Source organism: Bombus pyrosoma, linkage group LG2, assembly GCF_014825855.1.
Source record: "Bombus pyrosoma isolate SC7728 linkage group LG2, ASM1482585v1, whole genome shotgun sequence".
NCBI classification, from domain to species: Eukaryota; Metazoa; Arthropoda; class Insecta; order Hymenoptera; family Apidae; genus Bombus; species Bombus pyrosoma.
Genome location: NC_057771.1, coordinates 2,553,871 through 2,580,962, shown reverse-complemented (window position 1 = coordinate 2,580,962; position 27,092 = coordinate 2,553,871). Strand labels below are relative to the sequence as shown.

Below are 27,092 nucleotides of genomic sequence, written 5' to 3'. Positions count from 1 at the left end.
ATTCAATGATATCAGTAATTACATTTAACGAATGAACCTGGCCATAGACCTAACAGCATTCCTCGGGGTTCTTTGATCTAGCCTGAGTGTTTTCGCTCGTGAGTTCACCTGAACACAGTTAATTCGTAGAATTCAAAGTTAGATGGATATAATCGATCTTGGCATACCATAGAGCGTACTTGCCACGAGCTCTCTAGAAGTCTAACCATGTCTTAGCTAACAAATATGTATAGGATACAAATACGGTATCATTGTCTAGCGTTTGCGTTGCATTTTCATTGTGCTAATCACTAAAATCGGAAGCAAATATTATATTTATATTTCCCTAAACAAATACTTCCTCCATAAAATATACTTAACGTACAACGATTAAGATACACATACTTTCCATAAACGTAAATCCATGCAAAGTATACTTCGTCAAAGAAATTGTCCTTTCTCGGCACAAAGCATATTATACTAATAATCGATAAAATCACTGACACATTACCTAGCAAGTAGTACATACATATATCGCACCGCGTATCAAACACGCGGCATAGTTTCTTTCATATAAATAACATTTTCGAATAACAAACAAATATCGAGTACGTAAAGGATTAATTATCAGTGCATCGATGCAAACGTTAAGAGAGAGAGAGAGAGAGAGAGAGAGAGAGAGAAAAGAAATTGGTCGTTGGCAGAATTCTTTCGCGCGAGGTAGCCCAGTCAGTGCACAAACAATGCGCGATTAACCGATACTCCAGAAGTTAGAGTTAGCCAGCGATGCACCATTCAACTGTTGTGCTTTTTTCGCTATCCAAACAAGGAAGCTGGCACGAGCACGATCGTTGTGTATCAAACGATTTCTATCGGTTCTACCCTCCGTCACGTACCAGTTCTAGGCAGTGTTGTCCGAAGAGTACACTGACTCTTCTCTTCGCAAGAGATCTCGTATCGATTCTCCGGATTCGTTTCTGATCGCGAGAGACCTTAAGGCGCCGCGCCGATACCGGATAAGGTGAACGCAGATGCAAAAGGTGTATATAGAAGAACAAACCGTCGTGTCGCCATCGTCGAGCCGACCGTGTGTGGATCGAACCGTGGTTTTTCTCCGCCAGACTTTCCAGAGCGCGGCCACACGATTCTCGTGTCACGAGAGAGTTGACCCTTCGACGCTTCTCGCCGAGCCACTCGATCGGAATTCTACGTTCCGTCGGAAGCACTATCAAGGCCAGGGTCGTAGTCACTGGTATCACGTCGCAAGGTGAACCAGACACTCCTCCAACGATCGAGTCCCCTTTCGTGCAATTAGCGGGTGCGAATGCAGCCTCAAAGAAAATTTGATCGAGAGAACAAACGAGATATAGACGATGCATTAAATATATGTACATTGCCTCGCATGCTGTTTTCTCTGTGGGTATAGTGAAAATTAGAAAGGTGTATGCGCATACATTGCACAGAGAGTTTCTTTGCTTAATTAATGACGGCATGGAGAAAATTCGTATGCGTAAAAAAATTCATACGATGTGAAATTCAAATATCAAGAAGCCAACGACAAAAAAAACGACATTTAGGGAAACATATCAAATTTCATTTAAATTAACATCGATTACTCGCAGAAATCATCGAGAGTGCATCATCGTAATGATACATCGACGACTCCTCCTATTAGTTGTAGATAATCATTACTTCAGAAGTTTAATTCTTCATCTCCATCATGATCAAGTCTAATTTTCGTGCGGCTCGCACAAAAAATGATTTTCATCGATCAAACTAAACTCCCATCAGAGGATCTATCTATCTCTATGAGGGTCATAATCGATCGATTCGGCACTTGGAAGGCCTTGTTTCGCTTCTAGTTCAAGCAATGAAGAAATATTCGAACGACTACGAAACGCGGCAACCAGCGTATTTCATATCTTGTCATCTTCGAGGAAGCTGACCCCTTAAGATCGTGGTAGCTGACCGTAGGGAATCCGGTGCCCGGTACCCGGTGGAAACCTATCAAGGCCACAGCCGAGCTAGTCCTTTTATTTTCTGGCCATTTGACGAGAGCGACATGCCAGACATTCCACGCTGGAATAGCCGTGTAACTATGCCCTCGGCATGGCTTACGTGCGTGTTCAACCGTGTACGCGTGTGCGCGCGTTTCCGCGCTCATCTGTGTACGTACTTTATACAGGGTGCGCCACAGAAAGCGAACATTCCGATTTTCTGGCGCGTGAAACCGCTTAATGGAAATTTCACGTTCGCCTATGAGATGCTGCGACTTATGGGAACGTGAAGTTTCACGTTACATCCTGCTTCTCGTCGATCATTTCAGCGAATTTTTTACCGTTTTTTCTTCAGGATTTTTTCCAAAATATGCAACCGGAATTGACCACGGAGAAAACATATTGACACATTTTGTAACACACTCGAAGTTTATTTCAATTTCAAGTGTTGTGAAACTCTGAAATATTTTTAGTGAATACCATTCGCGATAAAGCGCCTATTAAGTTTCATATTAAAGTTTCGTATTATTATTCTTGTAATTATTGTAATGTATTTATTATTGATGTAATTATTATTGAAATTGAAAAATGCAATCTTAACGAACTATGTACTTTTTATCGTGCTTTCTTCCATAGGGATATATAAGCGAATAATGGTACATGATTATTCATAACAGAGACCAATAGCAGTGCTGTTAAACTAACCATTTGCGGTTCAGTCTACATACATTCAGTCATTATGCTAATTAGCACGTTCAACATCGGACGCGTAAGTATCTGGACTATTTTGGCAAAGAATCACTCCATTCGCTTCCTCGTGCCTATTCTCATTTCTGTATAAATTCATCTATGTTCTTACAGGAATATATTACTTTCAAATTTTTTACGTTAATCAACGAAGTGTAAAAGAAAATCATTTTTCAAGATTCTGCCGTTCCGATGATTAACCAAAGAGGTGATTCGTTTATTAATCACTTCATAAAGTACTAATAATTTGCTAAGTGATCGATCGATCAACTTACGAATCACTATTAATTCTTTTCTCTGAAACGTTATTGTGTTCAACGGCAGACAAGTGAGGATGTGATATTTAAATGGAGCCTGTAGTTGACATTTATGCATCTGGTTACACGCGTGTAGTATACATGCATTGGATACAATACGAAAGGTATGCGTGTGCGTAAAGGACGGGGACTCAAGGCCGATCGTCGGGCAATCCTTCTTTCTCCATCTTGAACATACAAGAAAGACAATTCGGAGCCGTGAAGTTGCCGCGAATGCAGTATATCTTTATCAAACACTATTGCATTGAAACAGGACCGAACAATGACGTCGTACACGGGATAACATATAATTGTTTAAATAAGTGAATTTCCACGGTGACACGTACATAACTGCTTTATTGGAGACATTAACAAATATCTCTTGGTATTAGATAAGCGAGTTTCAACGAAATGTTATCTTAGCATTGTGTGAAATCTTCTTCTCGTTTTAACACGTCTCGCAAATTGTTCATTTATTGAGAGGTACGTAGATACTGAAAAAAGATAGAAAAAGTCCATTTCTGGAAGATTCTGCCTGTTTATGACGAAAAGATCGAAAAAAATATACATACATAGAATTACAAATGTTTTCTCTGGAATTTATTAACAGCACAAGAACAAGACTAATCGAGTCGGTTAATGGCCACTTTCATGCATTAAGACTTCCTGTTAGGAGATTTCAATCTCGCTCCTAGAACAACTGCTATCTCCGTAATCGTTCTTCCTTTAACAGCTAATTCATTCCGATCAAAAAGAATTTTCTGGCGTTTCACTTTTCATCGAAGAGGTACTTTCGAACGCATCGATCAGGGAAATGAGGCAACAAACGGATCCGCTTGCTGTTCGATCCTTTCATATTGTTGTAATTGTGTGCAGAATTGATTCCATTTGGTCGACCAGCGTTTGGGTGTCAAGAAACTTAAAGATCGTGGCGGGACTACGATCACATTGACGAACCGAAAACGTACTTCTCGATCGTCGAACGTGTTTACGTAGTACGTGACTTTTCGTTTTAATGCTTTCTACGCTTCGACAACCAATACTCGTTTCTCTTCGTGTGTACACGTTGTGCAAGTGCTGCAAGAATATTGATAGGCTTTCAAAATGAATTAACTACAAGAAACCGCCGGTGAACGATAGAGTTTCGTCGCTCGTCTATTACGCGCTTCTCTGTTTTGTGAACTTTTGTATCGTGTAATCGATTGGTTCCGTAATTATAACGATTTATTACGTTTCCTAGGAAACTGTAGCCAATTCTACGAAGCAACAGGAAATATATAATAACGGTGTAACTGTGAAATCGATCTTCCAAAAAAAAAAAAAATATATATATATATTCCCGGCGTAAAATTTATGCATGTTTTTGTCAAAATATATCAAATACTTTGGTTCTTTGAAAGAGAACACTGAATATTTTTACTGAGTTATAATTAACAAATAATATGCACAATAAAATTGAAAGTAAATGTTATTAGATATATCGAGTAAAAGTCGTACGAAAGTGGCAAATTGCAGACATAACTTCAAGTGAAGTTTTTCAATGGGAATACTATCAACGTAACCATAGATAATATATTCCTAGTGAAATTAACAACCAACTAATCTTAACTGGGAAACAAGTCCTCGCTATCGTATTTGAAGAAGTGAAGAAGGAGATTAGACTATAAAATTGACAGCGACTGTAACAACTCATTTGCTTCTACATCCACTACACAATGTAATTATCGTTTTTTCTACTAGTAATACGGCTACAGCCGCGGTAGCTGGATTACAGAAAAAGGATTCAATATTACGTGTCGAAGGCTCGCAAGGACATATCCTGAGTTTCCTAAGAGTTCATAAAGAACAACCGGACATCCAACATGTAACGATCGCATCTTCTCAGAAAACTGGTTATAAGAGATATGTATAGGTATTTGAAAGTTGTCTTGTATACGTAGTTAGAAGCCACATTTTTAGTACCTATAGAGGAAACGTAGTTAATATTAACAGCCTTGTAGGATAATATTACATATTAATCATTTATAACCGCCAATGACCAAAACATTTTACAAACTACCTATTTAAAGTTTATCTTCGTAATCTAAGATAAGATTCTAAATTAAGAACTATAGCATGTAATATCGCCCTGTAATATCGCTTAAATACGATTCTGTAAAAGTCTGACTCGTGTTGACCGAAACTACTTAAGAATCTCAACGAACGCTAACGCATCAGTGGAATATAAAAATCAGACGATCCAACAACCTAGTACTGTAACAGAAACAGATTCGTAATAGACAGGTATCTAACTCTATATCCTTTTTCTAACATTGATACGAAGAATTCTGGTGCGCCGTTGTTCGCGTTTCGTGGTACTCGCAAGGACACGCGCCAACCCTGGACCATGTATCCTTCTTAAGAGCTCACGACCGGAAGTCCGATACGTACGACGCGAGCAATTACGAGGGTAATCGTGGTTGCTCGGAGAACTAGCTTGTTCAAAGATCGTTTTGCTCCGAGGTATCTTCGGCCACGCTCGACTTTCCGGTTTAACCGCTCCTTCTTCTAATCGCTTCTCTTCCTGCCGAACGATCTTCCCGTCCTTGGTCTTTTCCACGCACTTCGGCTAGTTGGAAAGTTCTATGCAGTCGATTCTTGGCTTCGCCGCTCCCCAATATGGTGAAACTTTACGTTGCTTGTGCATTTTACATTTGAATTTCCAAATCTTCCCTTCAAACTAGTCCAATAATTGTGTTAAGGTATCGTTTAAATTAAAACAGGGAACATTAAGCAACCAAAAGAACAATAATTTTTCGGAAGTTCAAATCACAGGCTTAAAATTAATAAAGGAGAAAGAAACAAGCCTTTTTATAAAATCGAAATCGTTCTCCACAACGTTTAATGCTTTATATAAAATTTCCACATATATTGAAAACGTCATCCAAACGGTACACTAGTTCCGCAATTGCTCTGTTTTTGCTTTCCCACGTGTATGAGGCAGTTACGTCACTTACGGCATAAATACGACGCGTAACGGATGAAGTAGCAAAGAAGCGCCGATTTTTCTCGTGGTCATCTGATATATCAAATGAACTATCGGGGAACTAGAAATGAGATAGCGACAGCACGAAGAGAATCCTTGAACGTTAGAGGTGTCGATATTGAACGGTGTCTAGTTTCATTCATCCAACTCTGAGAATCAGAACACTCGCCCCCGGATCGCAGACAGGAATTTTTATGAATGACCAAAGGAATCCTCTTACCTGAGTCACTATCCCCAGCCATGGTCCAATACCATGAAAAGGGCCGTCATCTCGATCACGTAGATCGTTAATGCCAAACTTTCACAAAAATAAATCTCCCGCTTGGTTCTGGCTCTGACTCAGAAGTCAGAGTACTAAATGTATTTCACACATTCGATACTTTTATTTTTTACTTTCGGATAGTTTCAGCTTCGTAAAAACGATTTCTTATGTTTTAAAAACTTCTACTTGAAAAATCTTAAAAGATGCTATGAATTTATGCGAATTAAATTCTATTTTATTAAATAAGTCGAAATTGAATAAATCGGTTTGCTGAAAGATTGGAAAAATTTAGCATTTTCAAGGTGACAATTAAATAATTACGATTCAACAGATGAAATTAGAAGCTGTTTGTCGTTTCTCCGCGTGAACTATCCTCATTAGCAAGGAGATTGGCGTTATCTCATATGAAATTTCAGTCCTCTGGTTCTGAGGCTGTACATACGGTCGATGTCTCTAATATATTTTTCATTCTCGAACGCGGTAATCTCATCCTTACATAACGCAGCTACGATGACTCAATCTTGGGAACGTATGTATACAATCCAAGGAAATCTATTACAATGGAAAACCGTCATATGCGAACTTACTATGAATTCTATTGAGTCGAGAAACTTTCGTTTCGCGTTCATTAAACATATCAAAATAACCTTTAATTTCCCCCAACTTATGCAAATATTGCTTGTTTTAACACAGAAAGTGAACTCCAAATTATAATATACGAAAAGTAACATTTTGTTAAGATAATATAATACACATAAATAACACGAATCCATAAACGATGAGATAGAGAGGAATCCATTTTAAGTACAAGTACTTACGTACTCGGCTGTCGCAACTTACAAGCATGTTGAACGTTCATTCTAGAAACGTTTCCCGACTATGAAGAATACAAGTTACATTCTCTTCGTCGCTTCAATTAAAGCACGGACTCACGCGCTAAATTGTCCCATCGAGGATGAAATGCAGAGAAGTTGTCGATGTATTGAACGTTGTGCGCCGGCATGTTCTTTGTTCAGGTGCTACGACACGACGCGACGCGTATTCCGAACTGTGGCTAGACTCGATCACTGTGAATACGAAACAAGATTTTCCAGCCTGTGACAACGGTGTAGAATTTAAATGCGTCGAATGTCGGTCGTATAAATGACCATGCAGGCAATGGTTGATAGCGATTGAGGTCGCATACGAGGATCATGAAGGAGATCGTGAAAACTCGCTGGTTACCGGGTTAAAACCTAGCCGCGGGCGACCGCGTAAGATGCACAGTTAAATGGATTGCTTGAATAGAATGGTGCGAACGACAGGAATGTAAATTGTCTATGTTTCGAATGATTTTGCTGTGCTTTGCTGTGCTGCGATTATGAATGCATGAGACAATTTAATTTTTGTACGTACGTTCGCTATCCCCGAACGTAGTAATACAAAACATAATTAACACTTTACATGGGATTATCTAAAAACACGTGTGCCATCGTTTCTTGAACTCAAAGCCATCATGTGTTACCACCTGTTCAAGGACAAGGACAACTTCTTTCGAGTGCCATATTTACGAATAGCATAGAAAGTACATATTTCTTTAAGTAAGTCCAGAGAACGAAGAATCATATCTGATGCTATTTCACGAAAATTCTGTTCTAATATATTTTCTAAGTATTATTTTGGCCTTTCTGGATTAAATTTAAGTAACATAAATTATTGTCGTATATATGCGTTTTCTTTAAATTGTACGCCAGTTGCTAATACGTTGTAGATTGTGTTAAATTTTTGTTTAATGTTAGTATAAATTGCTGTTTATAAAATTTTTCAACTTAACCGTAAGGAAAATTTATATAAAAAGTTGCAAGTAAACTACGTTGTTTATAGTATGATGCGTAATTTAACGGCTCGTATTTGTGTAAATAGCAGTGGCAATTTCGACGAAAAAAGGAGAAGAAGCAAGAGAGTAATTTGTAGCCAACTGGGCAGAATGACGTTGCATTTTATAAAGTCCAGTTTATCGACGGTTAGCTCGATAATGTTCCTTTTTCACTTTCATGTAATCCATAGCCTATTTTTCTATTTTCAAAGAAGAAACGTAAATTTTAGCAAAATAAATCTCAGACTTACATATAATTAACGGTATAGAAAACCTCTTAACACATTACCGATTATCATCTGATTTAATGTTAATAAAACGGTTGTATTACACAATCGAAATAGATCAAAGCAATTACTCTTAAAATTACACTTTAACAGCACATAACTTAATGCATTACCAGTAACTATTAAGTAAATTATTAATTATGAAATTAAGAAATTATGAATCATGCTTTTTTTAAAAATAGTTATCACACACTTATATCATTCCTAATATAAAGATCGATTGATAGATACAATAAAAACGTGAAGACATATCGTATTAGCCGTTAACTATAGCCATTTTTGCATTTACCAACCTGGTTGTGAAGCTATAACTGCCGAAAACGTCTTACCCCATTAAAAACTAACGATCTGTTCTCCAAATATTTTTTTCTGACAAATTGGCGGAAGTAATCGAAACGCTTCGGTGATTATTAGGACGATCACTCTGTATATCCGATTTTGGGGTTGGCACGCGTAAAGCTGCTTTCGGACCTTCTTAGCTGGTTACGTAACCGCCAGGATGTCAGCAAATACGGACGACCGGTTCATGAAATCCATGCATAATAATAATAATCCAACGATATGGTCGGACATAGACGGCCTTCCCGGCTGTCGGCTCGAGGCTGTTTTGATATCTGTCAGGCGAATTATTATCAGAGCATAAGAGCGAAAGGGGTACGTTCGAAAGAGAACGGGGAGGTGCCGTGACACGTGTGATACGCGCGTATGGGTTCGTTCTACCGTGACGCTGGCCGATTAAAGTTCAAGATATGGAACTGGTCCGCGTCCCTGCGAACGCGATAACTTAAATGGTAATACGCGAAACCGTGGAACGCGAGCCATGCCCGCCAGCTCTTGGACAGCCGCAATTTTACTGCAAGCTGTAGAAAAATAGGGGCGAGTATAGCCCTGAGTTATGCGTATCCCACGTTGCAATTCATGCGTTTGTGCAATCGCGTTCCTTTCCAGGTTATCTTTTAAATTTTCCTGGATATTTCTCTTTTTAAGGACGTTCATCCACCGCAACAGCGTGCTTCCAATTCTGATCAACGACAGAGATATATACCTACATCGACGCATGTACCGAGAAGATTGTTTTCGTAAAGTTACGAATTATAGGGGATTTAGTCAAAGGTACGAAGACTTTATGTATAAATCGATCATTTTTAACCCTCGTCTACCTTTACTGTATTTTGTAGCTTTCATCGTGAGACAGTGAGTTTCGAAGCGGTTTAAAAGACAGTATCGTTTTTTCAAAGTGGTTGACGCGTGTTAAATCGATTCTGCATGACAAATTCACGGTCCACTAAATGACTCTCTACCCATTTACTGGAAAATTGAACAACAAGAATTATTCGAAAAATTAACATTATATTTGAACATAGTCTGGTAAATTAAGGTTGACGACGATCGATCACGTTCCTTCAAAATTTCGGTGTATCTATTACTCACAACTTTTCCCATGCACAGCCATCGCGTACATTTGAAATAGAAAAGAAAATCGAAGGAACAAAAATCGATATCCGACAATATCGCGTACGTTCCTATTTGTGAAACGACATTAATTATGCAGCACGTGAAACAGCTATTGGCAGACCCCGTGCACTCGTTATATTCGGACTTTCACTCCATGCGCCACTTAAATGATATTCTCTCTTTGTCTATTTCGCTGTTGGCCTCTGTTAAACGCGCATAAGTAACCATGAACAAAGCGAAGACAAGTTACTCGTTTTACATCTCGTCCTATGGAGACTGAAACACGTTGTGACACACTGGTCGTTCGTCCGTTCGTTTGTTCAAGATCACAACGTCGAATTGCATTGTGTTATAAAAGATTTACGGCAGAAAAAACATGGTACTTTCACTCGAAAGCTTTCATTTCGCGATGAGCCACACCAACGCGGTTCAACGAATACAGTTAATCGCGAATCATTTTCAACGCTTGTAATTTTTCCGGGTGAAATCATTCTGATAATATCCGTCGAAGTGTAACATTTAAATAACCCGATTATTATATAAAAAATCAAATTTTCCCTTATGTTATGAATGAACCGAATGTATTGATGCAATGAATTTCTATTACGGAAGTAGTGATATAATTCCATTTTTTAGCATCAAATATCGTATATTTAATAACTCATTTTTTTCTTATATGTTTGTGAGTAATGTATATTATAATACTTTTTAAATTAGTTTTATTTCGTAGATCTGTTTTTCCTAGGGTGATTCGACAATTTGTCTCCTGTATTCAATTGCCATAATTTTCCACGAACGACTATTGTAACCAAGAAACGGAAGCGTGTTGAAAATGGATGAATAGCATGGTGAATAGTGGCTATCATAGACTACGACCAATAAGAGAAAAATAACGACACGTATGAAGTTCTACTTTAATATCACCGAGTTCATTCCGTAGTTTATAAGCACACTGTAAGCACATTTCGATAAACCAGTTATCTCTACACTTTTGCTTAGGTACACGAATATTTGGTGTATGTACGGTGTACGGTATTTCCATCAAAGAAACCAGTTGGTGATCAAATCGTGAGGAAAAGAGAGTATTGCTTTGACAATAACTATACAATTCTCCGAATAATTTCACGTAGACGAATCATTTTATGAAGCTCCATGGTTCTTTGATTAAGACAGATTACTTGGGCCACGCTCATCAATCCTGGACTGCTTAGTTGATTAAATTCTTTATAATTATACGCCATTCGTTTGCTGTAATCTCGAGAGTTTTTTGATAATCTAACGAATAATTAATATACGGTTGATGAATTACGCGTGAAGTGTAGATTACGAATAGACTGTATCATCGATGAGGCATGTAGTACTCCGTTTCCATGCGAATCACATTTTACTATTACGTGTTTTTTATTCAGTGCTACTCAAAATTGCAGTATTAACGTCCGTTGGTAATTTATTGAGAGACTAAAAGTGATTATAATACAACGGTGTTCTCATATTGCTTTTAAACAAAGTTTCTTAATTGCCACATTGATTGATAAGTCTATTTGCTATTACTATTACTGCTATTTGACTTAATTAAAAATTTCGAATCCTTAAATAATTTTTACTTGCGAAACTAATGAAAACCAAAGAGTTTCACTGTACCATATCCTGCAATTAAAAAATAACATTTCGTTTAGGGATCGGTGAATAAATCTTTGGTAATCAAGCTTCCATTCAGGCCGTAACGAAGTTCAGAATATGTGTAACATTATAATTAATTACACAAAAAGTTTACATTAATAACCTTTGCATATAAAATGCATATGTGTGAAATATATATAACGTTTATCGAAAGAGATTTCTGAAATACATAACGTTAACGATAAGGAGCTTAGCTATCGCTAACCCGATTAAGGTGACTCATCGTTAGTAGAATAAATAAACGTGATTCTATAAATATGTTCACACTGATATTTATATTTTTTGCTCTAAATAGTTTTGACAAATACGAAACATACTTAACGCGTCAGTTCATTTTTCATCTCATTGCCAGCTGATTATCATCTAATTTAATTACATGGTTGTTCTTGTACAAAAATTAAAATTTTTATTAGAGCACAGAAAACGTTATGAAATATGCAGATGTATGTAGAAACAATATTCTGATCATTCTAATTAATGTTCAGTGGCACAAGGCTAAATTTATCCTTCTTTGAAGCCAACACATACATAAGTATAATCTGCGTATTTGTTAAAATGTAGGATTAGTCATATAACGATGAGATCAGTGTGCATTCTTAGGAAAAAATCTTATCGATATCTTAAAAAACATGACAAATCAAGTATTTTTCTATGTTTTCTTTTATCTCCAGTTTCTTTTATTAACTAATTGACATTCTCTTTATTTTCACTTACTAAAAATAATCGTAAAATTGCTTCTATATGATCACCAGCTATTGTATTCTAGCCTTAATTTACAAACTTAATTTACTTATTACTTCCACTGGTGTTGAAGAGTAGGTTGTAAATATGCAAATAAATTTAAGCAAATTTGCCAAAACGAAGGAATTATAATTCTTTCAATCAATCAATATTAATTTCTAAGTAAAAATAAAAATTAAAATCACGCCTTAAAACAGTTCAGAACAAATTTAATGTACGATAGCTAATATAGTTACTTAATATATCGTAACTCTACCATTCACCGTTAACAGTTAGTTATGTAATCCTAGCGAATCATTCAGTGTACACGTAATGCAAGGTACAAGTAATTGTTTGCTATAATGAATAATTGTTTATCATGAAAACGTTTCGAACGTAACAGAAATCTCAAAATTTATCTGTAGACAAAAGAAACATGATGTCGAAGAAGAAACGAACAAGAATGGGAAATATGAGGCTAAAAAGCTTCCTGAAAATCAGCTGTAAGCAGATTTTAGACGTTAACCTAGCATCTCCGAAATGGTATCCATGGTAATACGTCGTTCACATCGTTAAAGTGGCGTCTTCGAAGCGTTGTAAAGTGTTCTCGTTAATTATGAATAATATGATTACGCAATTCTTCCCATGGTTTCCCTTTTGTGAGACCCGGCTTCAATACATAGACAACCGGGAACTCAGCAATGATTCACAGAGAGCAGAAGCGCGCGAACGAAATTCCGATAGTTGAAAATTCAACATGTATGCAAAACAACAATGTAATTTATGCGCTAATCGAATATTTCCATATAGTGAGAGTTGTTTAAAACGTACTACAAACGATGTTTTACTAATAACGATGAATGAATAGTAACTGCTCGCTTAAAATATATAAACAACATGAATATTCAAGTGATAAGATAATAAAATTAGATTCCGATACATTTTTTGTAGCCAAAGGAACCTTTAAAACTCCCTTTGTTTAATTTATGTCAAGTTGTGCAACGGACCAATGTGTGATTCGCAAAATATTTTAACAGCTGTCTCAAGCTAAACACTCACTATCCTGCTACCGCTAATAAAATTATAAAATACACCATGAAAGAAGAGCAAGCAATATTTTGACGAATCGATCAAAGTACGTAACGAAAGAAACAATCCCTAAAATTGTTCCCACATTATTCTATTAAAGGTCGTTACAGAATTCAAGTTAATAAATTCCTTTAACTTACCTGATACCTGTCCTCGCAAAAAATCGATACGTTCAACAGAAGTCCCACTGAATCATCGTCGGTTCTGTTTGTAATAGTGTATCCTTTCTATGGTATATGCTTGAGTTTTCTCTAAAAATGCACAATTAAGAGCAAAATTTCACTATACACGAGTGAAGACCTGACAGAACCACTGCGATAGCAGGGAATACGATCAGGTACCATCTGTTTAGACCGACCGAGCGGGTCCGGACGACTGAACGTGCCTCTCGTTGCGCCTTCACCGACAGCCTCGATTCCTACCTTCTCTTTCTCTTTTTCTCTCTCCCCATTGTAGAGTGTATCTCCCTTTCCCTCTATATAAACAGAAATTGTACAGTGACAATTTATTCTAACGATGATCGATTTTAAATCAATTTATACATAATAAATGACTTTTGATATTACTCTACATGCGTTTATGCGTTTACAATTTTACGTTACGATCTTTCTTGATAAATTTGTATGATATATGAATACCAAAGAATCATTTAAATATTGTAATCTCATTGGATTGTTTAAATATATGTAACTTTTGTTTTCAACAAATATTTGAATATATGGACATTCTTGGTCAGACCATTATACTGTTTAATCAGATGGATAATGTCGATTACATCTTTTTTCGATGAATATAGATTTGCTATTATGGCAGTGTAGTTTATTCCTTTGTCGTGTAATAAATTTTATTTAGCTTAAAGGACTTTCTGTTTGAATCGCTTTTCTTTAACAAATTTTCGTCTCAATTATTGAATTTTCAAATTTTAAGATTTTTCAAGTGTAATCAAAAATTTTCGTCAAATAGTCCTTATCATAATTAGATAATGGATATTTGACTCAATTATCTATAATAGATATATTTTTTCAAAAGTTACAATCTTCTACATGATGTAGAACATAACTATCTTCATTTCCGTTATTCTTTCCTCTATTTATAAGTTATTGTACAGAGTAAAGCTATGCAGCAATGCCGTATAGGCGTGGAATTGACATTGAGCAGGAAAGGGGAATAGTTATCCTTCTTATCCAAGTTGTATGGGGAGAGGCATGTGAGAAAAGATTTGTGACATTTAAATATTTTACTTGATAAATATTTAATAAGCACGCGACATTTGAATTCATATCGAAGATCGTTAATACACTGATAAAAAGGTATCTATAAATTATAATTATTGAAATTTGATCAGCGGTTGTTACTTTTTTCAATTATTATCACAAATTAAAATTGTTTCTCTTAAAATAGGTATTGGAGTATTTCTTATATTAATGAAAATTAATGACACTGTATAAATATATAGATTTTAATCCTTAAAAACGTGAATATTAAGGAGTTTTATTTTCTACACCTTTGACATAAACAGAAAAAATAGTTTATTCTTTTTGTAAATATATTTTTGTTACATTTGTGCTTGTTCGCACCTGCTTCATGCAAATGTGGGCACCGACACCGACATTGAACGGTTGACATTGAGCGCCGGAAACGATCATTAAGCTCAATATCAGCGTACACCACGATCGGTTGTGGAGTGTCACTAACCCCGATAATACAGTGATTATACCTCGCTTGAATACAAAACATTTTACGTATGTATTTTCTAACACGATAGATAGTTGAACATATAGGTATGTTGAAATTATGCGTTTGGTTTGGGTTAGGTTTCAGTTAGATTTAGATTGAATGTAAATGACGATAATAAAACAGAGAGTAAACACAAAGTAATGTCATAAAGGAAATTATAAAAATAATCGTTGTCACAACTAATATAACTTTTTCTAGCTTGCGTATTTCCTATACTAAATTTTTTTCTGCACTAATCACAATATATTGATATTTCTGAATTTACCAAGATAACCGTTCGTACAAAGCTTTACGCATCATCGAGTGACGCGGATACATAGTATACGGTATACGCGAGAACACGTATCATTTTATTAGTACTTTCGAGGACACGTATAGTTTAACTGTAAAAGTTAATGTTTCGCTGTGAAACGACAACGCAAGCCTCACAGGCTGTAATTTTCGTTTCGCTCCATTGTTCACGAGCAATAAAAAATAATCGTTACCGTGTTACTGGTTCTATATGCACATTTACAAGAGCAGAGGGTGATGAGCATTTTTCTTTCATTGTTCTGGTTACATATTAGCGTCTTTCCCTTTATCGAAGAGAGCCAGCAGATATTGCTTGCTAAAATAGTATGTATGTATCTATATAATACATATGAAAATCTCTAGCGTCTTAACATTAATAGATAGATATTAGTTATTACTATGGCATCGTTTTTACTATGTTTCGTGGTTAGAAAAAGCACGTCTGATAAAATAGAGATATACCAGAGTGCGGTAGTTCAGTTACATCTGCTACGAATGTTATTTTATGTTGCTATTAGGTAATAATTTTATAATATAGAAAAAGCCCTCATTTAGATATTAGTATTTTGCATTACGTGAATTCTTCACGAGAGTAATTAAGTGCCATATACGCAAATATTGCGATCTAATAAAATATTACCACGGTTGCTACATTAATTACAATACAAAAAGATGTGCACTTTATCCGGGTTATGCTATTTTGTTGTTTGATAAATATTCGAAATTCGTTTCGTTACGTATTTACAGTGCATGGAAGAAGTTGATTTTACCGGAGGATTTAGTGTTGGTGAGGTTATTATCAGAAATGGAGCGGTTTTTAAATGTTTTACATAATATATAATCGCATTTCTAACCATTGTAAAGTATATTGTAGGGTTAAAAATAAAATGCTTCGTGTATTCGTAAATGTTACGGATCTCCTTCCAATAGAAATATAATAACATTAGTCTACTTCGGTATTGCAAAGGAAACGACACAAACTTAAAAAAAAAAGGATAGTAGTATTTAAAATTTTCAGTACTTTGAATTAAACAAAGTCGAATCAACAGCGATTTTTCAATTTTACACCTTTCTGAAAATATACATATATAATTGCTCATATATATACAATCATTAATAGTTGAAAATAGTAAAATTTGTTTCAAACTACTTGATGTTGTATTTCATAAACAGATATAATTTAAGAAAACGTATTCAGTTTTAATTGTTCATCATAATTTATTTGAGGAATCGGAGGAAACGAACGAACTTTTGCGCGCGGGCATGCGAGGTTCATGACAAAATATTACATATGTATATATACATATGTACGTGGATGGATTTTTTAATTATTGCAGCAAGTTTTACAGAAAACTTGACGTGACGATGGTAAACAAAACTACCGATATTACCGACCGAACGACAGGATCTATCTGTCTGAGTCGAGTGAGCATTCTAAACAATTGTAATACGCGGTGCGCGATTCGCATCCTAGGCTCGATGAGTGTTGAGAGTTGAGAGGGCCTTGATCGAGCTGTGATAAGTTTCTTTCCGAAAACATTAGCGCCGAGGTAAATGTATCGCAGAAACAACGAACTACGTTGAGTGCGATAGTGTTACGCATAACGTATAGAGGCTTGTTTTTAATTGTGTATAATACAAGCGTAATAAAAACAGATAATACTAGTGGAACAAAATAACGACGTTCGTAAAGATTGGCCATCTTGAAAAGATATGTCATATTTGTTAAAACGTCAACAATATAGTGTGTATTGTTCAATACATGCCGCCAGATTGTTTTAACTACGGTTGACTACACACCTAATCATCGGAAGTAAAGGCGACACGGTGGCGTATTTGACACGCGGACGTAATCGTAAAAGAAGCACAGCTTCATCAAATAATGAATCGCACTGACGGATTGGTACAACGACGACGTGTTGTTAACAGCAGTAGTGGTAGTGGTCTAGGCCAGGATGGCTCTAATGATATTAGCCATAATGATAAATTATCTGGCCATGGCATGGATACAGACTGTACCATGCAAAAAGATCTTAATTCAAATCCCAAGATCGACGAATCCCAAGATTCTGATAAGGAAACCAGATTGACACTCATGGAGGAAGTTTTATTACTTGGTCTGAAAGACAAGGAGGTTTGTTGACATTATTGTCAACTCTGTAGTTAATTTCCTTGCTGTCATGCATAGTAAAATGTATTATGAATCAATACCTAAGTTTTAAAATATATATTTTCTTACAGGGTTACACATCATTTTGGAATGATTGCATAAGTTCTGGGTTACGTGGTTGTATTTTGGCAGAGCTTGGATTTCGTGGTCGAGTAGAATTAGAAAAAGCTGGTATGCGCAAAAAGGGACTATTGGTGAGGAAACTTCTACTGAAAAATGATGCTCCTACAGGAGATGTTCTGTTAGACGAAGCTCTAAAACACCTAAAAGAAACTGATCCACCTGAAACTGTTCCTAGTTGGATTGAATATCTCAGTGGTTAGTTAAGCATGAAAATATACTTATTTGATAACAAATTTTGTATAATACACTCTTATAATATTTTAAATATCTTTCCTTATTTAGGAGAAACATGGAATCCACTCAAATTAAGATATCAGTTGAAAAATGTTAGAGAAAGATTAGCTAAAAATCTTGTTGAGAAAGGAGTTTTGACAACTGAAAAACAGAATTTCTTACTCTTTGATATGACAACTCATCCTCTTACTGATAATCTTGCCAAAAGTCGACTTGTAAAAAAGGTAAATTCTTTTTGTATTATTTTTTGGTTTACTTATTATATCTTTAATTTAAATTTTAGCTTTCGTCACTCATGTCTTTGGTTCATTCATTATATTTAAGTGAAAGTAATATCTTATTACATATATATAAATTTATATATACATAAAAGTGTGAACACGATTGGATTGTATGAATCTTGTTTAAAGGATTGTTGAAATTAAAAAATTATAATGACAGGGAAATTATATATAAAGAATGTATTTTTTATATCTCTCAGATCCAAGAAGCTGTGTTAAGTCGCTGGGTCAATGATGCTGGCCGTATGGATAGGAGAATATTAGCTTTAGTTATTTTAGCTCATGCAGCTGATGTATTAGAAAATGCGTTTGCACCTCTCTCAGATGACGACTATGAACTAGCGATGCGACGAGTGCGAACATTATTGGACCTTGACTTTGAAGCAGAAGCTGCTAAACCTAATGCTAATCCAGTCCTTTGGGCGGTATTTGCTGCATTCACTAAGTAACAATTCTTTCACAAATTACAAGTGTATAAAGCAAATATTGGATACTAGTATGAATACTTGGGACTATCAAATTTACAGAAATTTTTGTTGCAATCTGAAATGGAGTAGCTGCAAGTGTTACTAATGATCATACAATTCAGACCAAATACCTTGAACCCAACTCTGTAAAGCAGACTTAGAATATTAGTCATTTCCATTACTGTTATTTAATACATTTGATAGCTGAATTATGAATGCTCATATTTAAATATTATAAAGAGAAAAAAAGAATAACAAAATTTAAGGTGTGAATGAGTACTTTGCGTGTGGGGTAGTGCCATGTCAGCTCAGGAACAAAAGATTGCACTGTGCTGAGTTTTGTCCCATATCTTCTCTGTGTCTATTATCTGAACATGGACTGCAAATATGTATGTTTACAGACGCGACAATTATATGGCAGACATTTAATGTTGGATCAAATGTCACATTTCTGATAGTTGTCTAAATGTGAAAGCAATGAAAGTAATTCTTTGCACAGTGGTGACGAATTTTTATCGTTTCTTTACGTCTTCTTTATAGAAAACTTGATTATAGTAGGTTTATACTTCCAAAATCTGCTTTTATTTTTTTTAAACTAGCGTATATTTATAGTTTCACTAGGTGGCAGTAAAGTACTCAGATGTCAAAAATAGTTTATGAAAGTCATTTCTATCCCACTTAAATCTTTCTCGATGTATCGCTATGATCTATGATGAAATGTAACGCGGGAATAGTTGGAGGTAGCAAACGAATATGTCGAAGCTATTATGTTCTTAATTAATACGCGATACGCACGTATGTTCCCGATAAATTTTGTTGTTAACTTATCGTATATATGTTACTATTGTTAACATTATACGATGTGATATGATACGATGTAAGTAGAAAAAATATAAAGTGGGGGTTGTCTGTTATAATTAGTGTATCAAGGCAAACGAAATTAAAGACGAATAAGGGATTTTGAAGAATCATAATTGTTACTAATGTCAGTAACATATACTATCGTCTTTTACAAATCTTTAAATGTGTATAGGGTGATCAAGAAATATTTAATCTTTCTTTGAGATGTTTGTACAATCGTAATAATTTATTTATCGGACATTTAAATATTTTCTAGTAACTTTTGAATGATCAATGTATGAAAAACAATTCAATTATTTCACTTTTTCATCTATTTTGTCATACATCGTAAATATACCTTAGATTAATAAAATCGTAAACTTGTGCAATTGCTTAATATTCGGTCTCAAATCGGTTCATTACGAAAATCGAATATCTGTAATGAGTTTAGTATGTATTTAACAATGGCATTTCTGAGTATTTAGTTCACAAATTATATTTGTGGAAATATATTGATCTTTTAAATGGAAGATATATTGTTATTTTTGACAATATTTAAGCTGATCATATTGATTTGAATATATAAGTTTTATATTATTACCTTTTATTTAAAAACTATAAAAATTTTAGGTTCACATATTTTAAATACACATAAGGGTCACTTTCACTATCTGCATTAGAACAGATTAAACAGTTTCAAATGTATTTGTACCTTTTATGGTTATAATAGTAGTTGAAAATTTTGTACTTGTAGGATTAGAACTTTACCATTAATTTAACTAATTTAATAATAGATCTTTTTAATTTAAAGCAGCATGTTATGTTATCTTTGTTTGATTAATATTTCTTGGAACATCCTGTATGTATTCAACTGAATTTGTTCATAATGTTGAGGGGTTCCCTACATAAGTTTATATAACATAAAATTATTTTATGTGTTTAGATAATATGTATTATAGAACAATAAACTTATTTTTGTTTATACATATATATATATTGACATACATTTTGGAAATAATAAATAAGAGCAAAAGAAATAGATATTCTAAAATCTTTTAATATTGCTGCCTTAGTACTGTAAAATTATAAACATATATAGATCTTTTTATGTTACTGCAATATTGGAATACTATTATACTGCATCCCAAATAACATAAATATTTATTGAAAGAGATTTAAGAAGTATGAGCTATTGTTAAATTTCTTGTAATACAGCAAAATAGTCAATAAATATCATAATTTTATACCTGTATATTATTAAAGAATTTGTTTGAAAAGATAATTTAAATTGTCTTAAAAAAGAGCTTGCTGGACAAACGCATTTCATAAATATTAAGCATTTTTAGCATTTATTATTACAATGTTACTGATAGTAAAGTAACTAATTTCTATAAATTCAAATTGATGTTATTCATGAATATTACAAATTGATGGGTACATGCAAATTAAAATACTTATTTTTTAATTACTAAGAGTTCTACTGCCACTTGGTAGGATGTTTGCAAGTTCTTTTAATTGTAGAGTATGGTGCTACATATAAATATTTGGAGTATATATTCACTAAAAATTTTAAGTCTACTACTTTATATTGTTATTATCCTTTTTTTTTAATTTCAGATAAGAGGAATAGAATAGAGATACTCTTTTAATTCCGAGGACACATGTTACAATTAGTACTTTCATCATATCAAATTAGGTATAATTACAACAATCTAATATATGTTTATTTTAACTACCAAAAGCTAGTATTTTATATTAGCTGTTATAATATAACATTATGGATGTATTAATATTTTGTGAAAATTATTTTTGTAGAAATGATGTTTGATATTTTTGATTCATCATTTTCTTTTGTTGTATATAAATATATGTATGTTATGAGTAATATACCTTTCCAAATACATTTATATATCACATGACTGCGAAAATTATATACTTTTACGATTGAAACATATTACTCATTGTCTTATGTACATTTTATTAAAAAAAAGTGTTTTAGAGTGAATTGTATTTGGTAAAGAATACATTCCTTATTCTAATACTATTTTGTCATAACTAATATTTTGTATAATTTGGTTTTAATAAATGAAAGTAAAAAAGCGTATATTTTTCAATATAAATTTATAATATGGATTGGTATATTAAAACATGCATTTGGAATTATATTAAATGATACAGATTAATTGTATACTATTATTAGTATATCATTAATATATATAATGATAATAAAGTAATTATTTATTATTTAAGTATTTATAGAAATGAGATATATACAAGTATAGGATAAAATAACATAACATATAAGAAACATAAAAATCAATGCTTATTATTTACATGGATTTTGAAGAATTCTAATTCAAGATAAAAACATGAATAAGGTTTTGAAATAGAATTCGCAAAATTTTATTTTATGTTCTATATTTATGCGTGTACAGTATTTTATGTATAATTAAATCATTAATTTGGAAAAATGATTTGTAGTATGAAAATTTCAATTACAAAACTAATATTATAATACAAAATATAATACATACTTAGAAATTTGTATGAGAAATTCAAAAAGGCAGTTACTAAAGATATTATTACTGAAATATAATTATAGAGTAGCTTTTGATAATTATTTTCATAGCTTGCATCACATACTTATTATACAATTTAAATAATCATTAATCATATATGTGTTCATTAACTGCTATAATAATTGGATTATATATGTAATTTTTGTAGTTGAAAATTGATAAACTATACATAATATATACAATCAATTCTGTACACTAAATATACAATGGATGAAATGCATCAGAATTGTGAATAGTACACAATTAATACAAAATATATGCAGTAGCACATAGAAATTTGTTCATAGTTCAATGTTTCTGATATCTCATGGTTCATAGAATTTTAACATGTTTTGTTAGGACATTGACAAGTTCCAGCTATTGTAGTTTGGATAAGTCCATATTGCCCTGTAAACATCCAACTTTCATCTTCCTTAAATAATTCTTCTGCTACACCTGGTACTAAACCAACACATACATCAGATTTTACAGTTCTCAAACTTAAGATATTTGTTGGATGAAACCCTCTTAATGATTGTCTAAATTCTGTTGTATATTCCCAATTTATATCACCTAGTAATTTCCTATAATTTAGGTCACCTTTGAATATTGCTAATTTAGCTTCTGATAATTTAGCATATAATTTTGAATCACGTTTTTTCATCTCTGCAAAATCATAAGGACTTGTCCAATATAGTTCTACCTAAATAAGATATGGAAGATATTAATATTTTGTAATAATTATTTTTTTAAATTAACGATAAGAAAAGAAACAGATTACCTCAATAGACCATACATTATTCTTCAGATAGTTAGCTAATTCTTGTATACTTTCATTTGGTGAATTTTCCATGTATGTTAGAATCCAGTGAAAATCATTTGCTGTTGTGTCACTGATATACCATGGATAACGTTTTACATAAAATCTAATTTTTCTAGCAAGTTTACTTGCAATTAAGAATGCTGCTAAGCATAAATCAGTAAAAAGTTCATAACCTGCATTATCAAGTATTATATCTACAATATTTGTATCATCACTGTCTTTGTTCCTTAATAAATTCCAAACGAATTCTAAATTGTTTACAAGAATGTCTTTATCTAATGACTTTAATACTTCAATAGGATTAGTACTTTGACTAACTTCTGCTCCTGCACTTAAAGATAAATCACATCTACAAAGAACATATTCTGGTAAATTTGATGACAGAATTACATGCAAAAAATTAAGATAGAAAACGTAGTGAAGGAAATAAAGCATACTTGTTACCCCAAAGATTTGATTTAAGAAGTTTAAAAAGTTCGTCTTTGGTTTCGACTATCGATAGATTTCCTATTTTATGTATGAGGTTCACAGTATAAGTAGAAAGTGCTTCTATGCTAGCCAGTGAATTTGTAAATGCACTCTGTTTCTGTTGTTCGAAAGGATCATAGCTTTTCATAGATTTCCTGAAAATAAAAAAGTTCACATATTTGTATTACATACTATCGACTACTAATTTTTCTTGGAACTTACAGGAGAGCAAATTCTTGTGCAAGTGCCCGATACATATAGCATTCGCAGTATAGCCAAGAAGTATTAAACCATGTTGGTGTTCCCTCCTCTATTTCAGTTCTTTTTATTAGATATTTATTCCATTCTTCAGCATCATTGTCTTTACTATCAGGTAGCAATTGCAGAGGTTTCAAAGTTTTATTTGTTGCTATTTCATTTTTCAATTTACTGATAAATCCTGTTATTTGTTTAATTTCTTCCGTGGCATCCTAAACAGTTTAAAAGTTATAGACGTTATACATAAGTCACTAGACTCTATCAAATGAATCTTCAAATGTGTGTTTTACCTCTCCATATATTTCAGCAATATTTTCTTTGTTACGACTGAGAGTATCAATTATTTTTGTTAAAATTACTGGTAATCTATCTTTAATTGTTATATAAGCAAAGCTCCTATAAGAAACATAAGAAGATATTAATAAACAATGGGTACATAAGTTTCAGAGTATTTTTATTCCTAGGTTAAATAGAAGTGAAAAATTTGTTCTACCTTTTATAGATTCCTGATAAACATACTCCAAAGGGTGTCTGTATATCTTGTAGGTCTCGAATGTCTACGGAATTTGATCTTTGGGTCATGATATCACTATTCAAATTTGTTATTATTGTTAGACTGCAATAGATCACAATCAGCTGTGGCTACAACATGAACCCTGAAATGAATAGATACGAACGAGTGCCAACGATATCTCATATTTCTTCACAATTTTTGTTACGTAACTGAATAAAGATTGTTGTATACCTCGTGCTTTTATTTCTTTCAATCTTTGGTACGGCTATCGTTTCCTTTTTGGTACATTCTACGAAAATTAGACTATGATCAGCAGAGAACGAACGAAGTGTTACTATATGATTGTAAGCACGTGCAGTGCGCGTGCGTATGTATTGCAGAATACTGTTTCGTCATCATTCATATACACATGCATACATATGCACGTGCCTCGAGAACGAGCAACGAGCGCATAAATTGTTCCGTATTTGATAACACGCAAGCAGCATAATTTATAACATGAATCGTAAACTGATCATAATTCATAACAGTTCATATGTATATCTCAAACAATAGAAATATCGGTATTTAATTTGAAATAAATTATTTAATTCTTAACATTATTGATATTTCGTAGGATTAATGATCAATTATTTCTTTTTTATTCTAGCATATTCTGGTAATTCTTTCTATTCTGGTACGATACAATAGGTATTGTTCCCAAAATACTAAATTGCATTTTTAGGTCATGAAACTAAGATATACCTACGCATTCTTAATATTTACGTGTATATATACGTATACTTTGTATACATATGAAGAACTAATTATATATTAGAATATATAGTAATTACATATAATATGAAAAGGAGATTCACATACAGATCATTATTTGGCTATTGATTAATTAATTTCAATAAAAAAATAGTCAAGTTGCTACGCAATTTAATGGCAAATTTAAATTTGATTTATCTAGTATCAACAAAAGTTGATAAGTATCCACTGAGCTACGTATCCTCGCATAAGAAGTAGAAAGCGACGGAATATAAATTACACCTTTGGAATCCATGAATAAAAATGTATTCCTCGTAGTGTGCAACTTTATCAGGACAAAATGTAGAAATAGAGAGTGATAAGATAATGTATCGTATGATGCTCATATAAATAAACAATCTTATCCAGATTTTTAAAAGTAGCTTCGGAGTTTGTTGTACATTGAATCTCATCTTTGATTGATGGGGTCCGAAGATGATTTTATTCATACAATATTTCACTTGGAGATCTATTGCGTCTGTTACCGATTGTCTATCTTTTGATTAATTCTACAGACTTACGCTAGATTGCGTGTCTCCGTTAATTCTCATATTGTCATAAAAAGTACGCGATTGTTAGTTTAATTTGTTTAAGCATAACATATCGTCAAATAAAACAGAAAGTAATTTAAATTAAGTGTTTAATGCGGAAGATGTTACGTTGAAGTACTAGAAGTTTACTATGTAGTTAAACATGCCCGCGTTGTATATTTGTCAAGAGGTTCCATTAAGGAATGAAATTTCTTTCTTGTAAAAATCACTTGCAGCTAACCTCCTCTGCTTTCTGCAATAGTTTCTTGATTCTGATTATTAAGCATTAGTATGTGAAATTCATGGATCCAATTCTAAGGTTAATCTTTGCCTTCGCTGCTCTTCGACATGCCATATTATAATGGTAACACGCGAATCTGCATTTTAAGCTGTTCTGTAACGATCTACGAGGTTGCATTAGCGTCAGTTGTTCCTGCAGTTTTGTTGAAGTTCAGTTGGCAGGTAGAAATTGATAGCAAAAAAGACATCAGACGAAGAAGTTCGAAATTATTTCGTCTTCTTGCATCCAACTCGGTTTTTGCTTTCTCCTAGGAAACAACAAACTAGGACGATAATTCAGCTACAGATGTTTGAGACTTTATGAAATTTAATATTAAGCTGAGCTCAAACAATTGAGCTGGCGTTGTCTCTAGTGGTTTTATAACATCACGGGAAGCACTATTGCCGTTTTTAAACTGTTGATGATTCATCAGATTCAAAACGAAAAACTTTATTTTATAGAATTTTATATTTTTATATTTAATTTAATTTGTCATTTTTATAAAAAATCACATAATCGATAAAATTATAAAAATTCGAAATTAAAAAATTTTTTTGGACTAAAATATTTTTTAATAAAACTTTTTTAAAAATTTCTATCATAAAAAATATAATATTATCCAATAAACGTTACGAAATCTCGAAAGAAAAATCCAGTCGATCATGATAGTCGGTTCGTACCGAAACAATCGATGGGCCGCTTAGTAACAGTAATTTGCCGCGTTGTATTCCTTCGAATGAAATCCGTGTTGGCGATATCCCGATCCTACTTCGGTCGTCCTCCTTCCACCTTTGGGTTCTGGAAGCAATGTTGCTAATTACTACATACCACCGAATGCGGCATAACCCGCGACCCATGAATTCCACTAGCCTGGCCGACGCTATACAGTCAGGCGAGTCAGTTTTCGTCCGTATAATCCGTGGAAATTGCGGTTTCCTATGAGCGCAGAACGAACTGATAATATGCTTCTGAGCGGTGTCGGCTAGTTCGTCTTGCATTCTCCGACATTTTCGAGTTAAAATCCGTGTTCGAATATGTGCGAACCTAAATTCATCCGATGCCAACACGGGTCAAATTTTATTGCCCCGCGCGATGTTCTCCTGAATCGAGTTGCGCTTTGTTTTAGTGGTGGCTAAACAACGTGCCTCGATTGTAAATTGTTGGATTTTCTTTTATATACGTGTTTATAGAATTCTATATTTAGACCTTCTATGTTAGAGATACAGATATTGGTTTATGTAAATAATAGAATTTTTTTTAATATACCTTTTTACAAATTTAGTGTGTATCTTTAAGTAATTTTACTTTTTAGATAATTCTTATACATATATTAA

General features: G+C 33.6%; 3 protein-coding genes across 5 annotated transcripts in view; 1 reads left to right on the top strand and 2 right to left on the bottom strand.

Moving 5' to 3' along the window:
- LOC122577826 overlaps window positions 1–13,779 on the bottom strand; it is a 41,300-nt gene extending 27,521 nt beyond the window's left edge. For both annotated transcript variants that reach the window (XM_043749480.1, XM_043749482.1), the window contains exon 1: window positions 13,533–13,779. The gene's annotated coding sequence lies outside the window, so the exon portion shown is untranslated. The remainder of the gene's footprint in view (window positions 1–13,532) is intronic.
- Window positions 13,780–16,900: 3,121 nt separating this feature from the next.
- On the top strand, window positions 16,901–21,613 carry LOC122572515 (Golgi phosphoprotein 3 homolog sauron). Of its 2 annotated transcripts, XM_043737560.1 has the most exons (5): window positions 16,901–17,554; window positions 17,662–17,908; window positions 17,996–18,171; window positions 18,429–18,673; window positions 21,153–21,613. In XM_043737560.1, the coding sequence occupies exons 1-5, from the start codon at window positions 17,303–17,305 to the stop codon at window positions 21,154–21,156; spliced, it is 924 nt and encodes a 307-aa protein (XP_043593495.1). In that variant the 5' UTR covers window positions 16,901–17,302; the 3' UTR covers window positions 21,157–21,613. The 2 variants fall into 2 exon arrangements, with proteins under 2 accessions (XP_043593495.1, XP_043593485.1); XM_043737550.1 differs by lacking the exon at window positions 21,153–21,613 and having other exon boundaries at window positions 16,902–17,554; window positions 18,429–20,779.
- A 201-nt stretch (window positions 21,614–21,814) lies between these two features.
- On the bottom strand, window positions 21,815–24,543 carry LOC122572511 (damage-control phosphatase ARMT1-like). Its single transcript, XM_043737536.1, has 7 exons — window positions 24,388–24,543; window positions 24,136–24,298; window positions 23,933–24,038; window positions 23,607–23,854; window positions 23,354–23,539; window positions 22,875–23,265; window positions 21,815–22,796 (listed from the first exon to the last, which is right to left on the bottom strand). The coding sequence occupies exons 2-7, from the start codon at window positions 24,222–24,224 to the stop codon at window positions 22,437–22,439; spliced, it is 1,380 nt and encodes a 459-aa protein (XP_043593471.1). The 5' UTR covers window positions 24,225–24,298; window positions 24,388–24,543; the 3' UTR covers window positions 21,815–22,436.
- Between the last annotated feature and the right edge of the window lie 2,549 nt (window positions 24,544–27,092).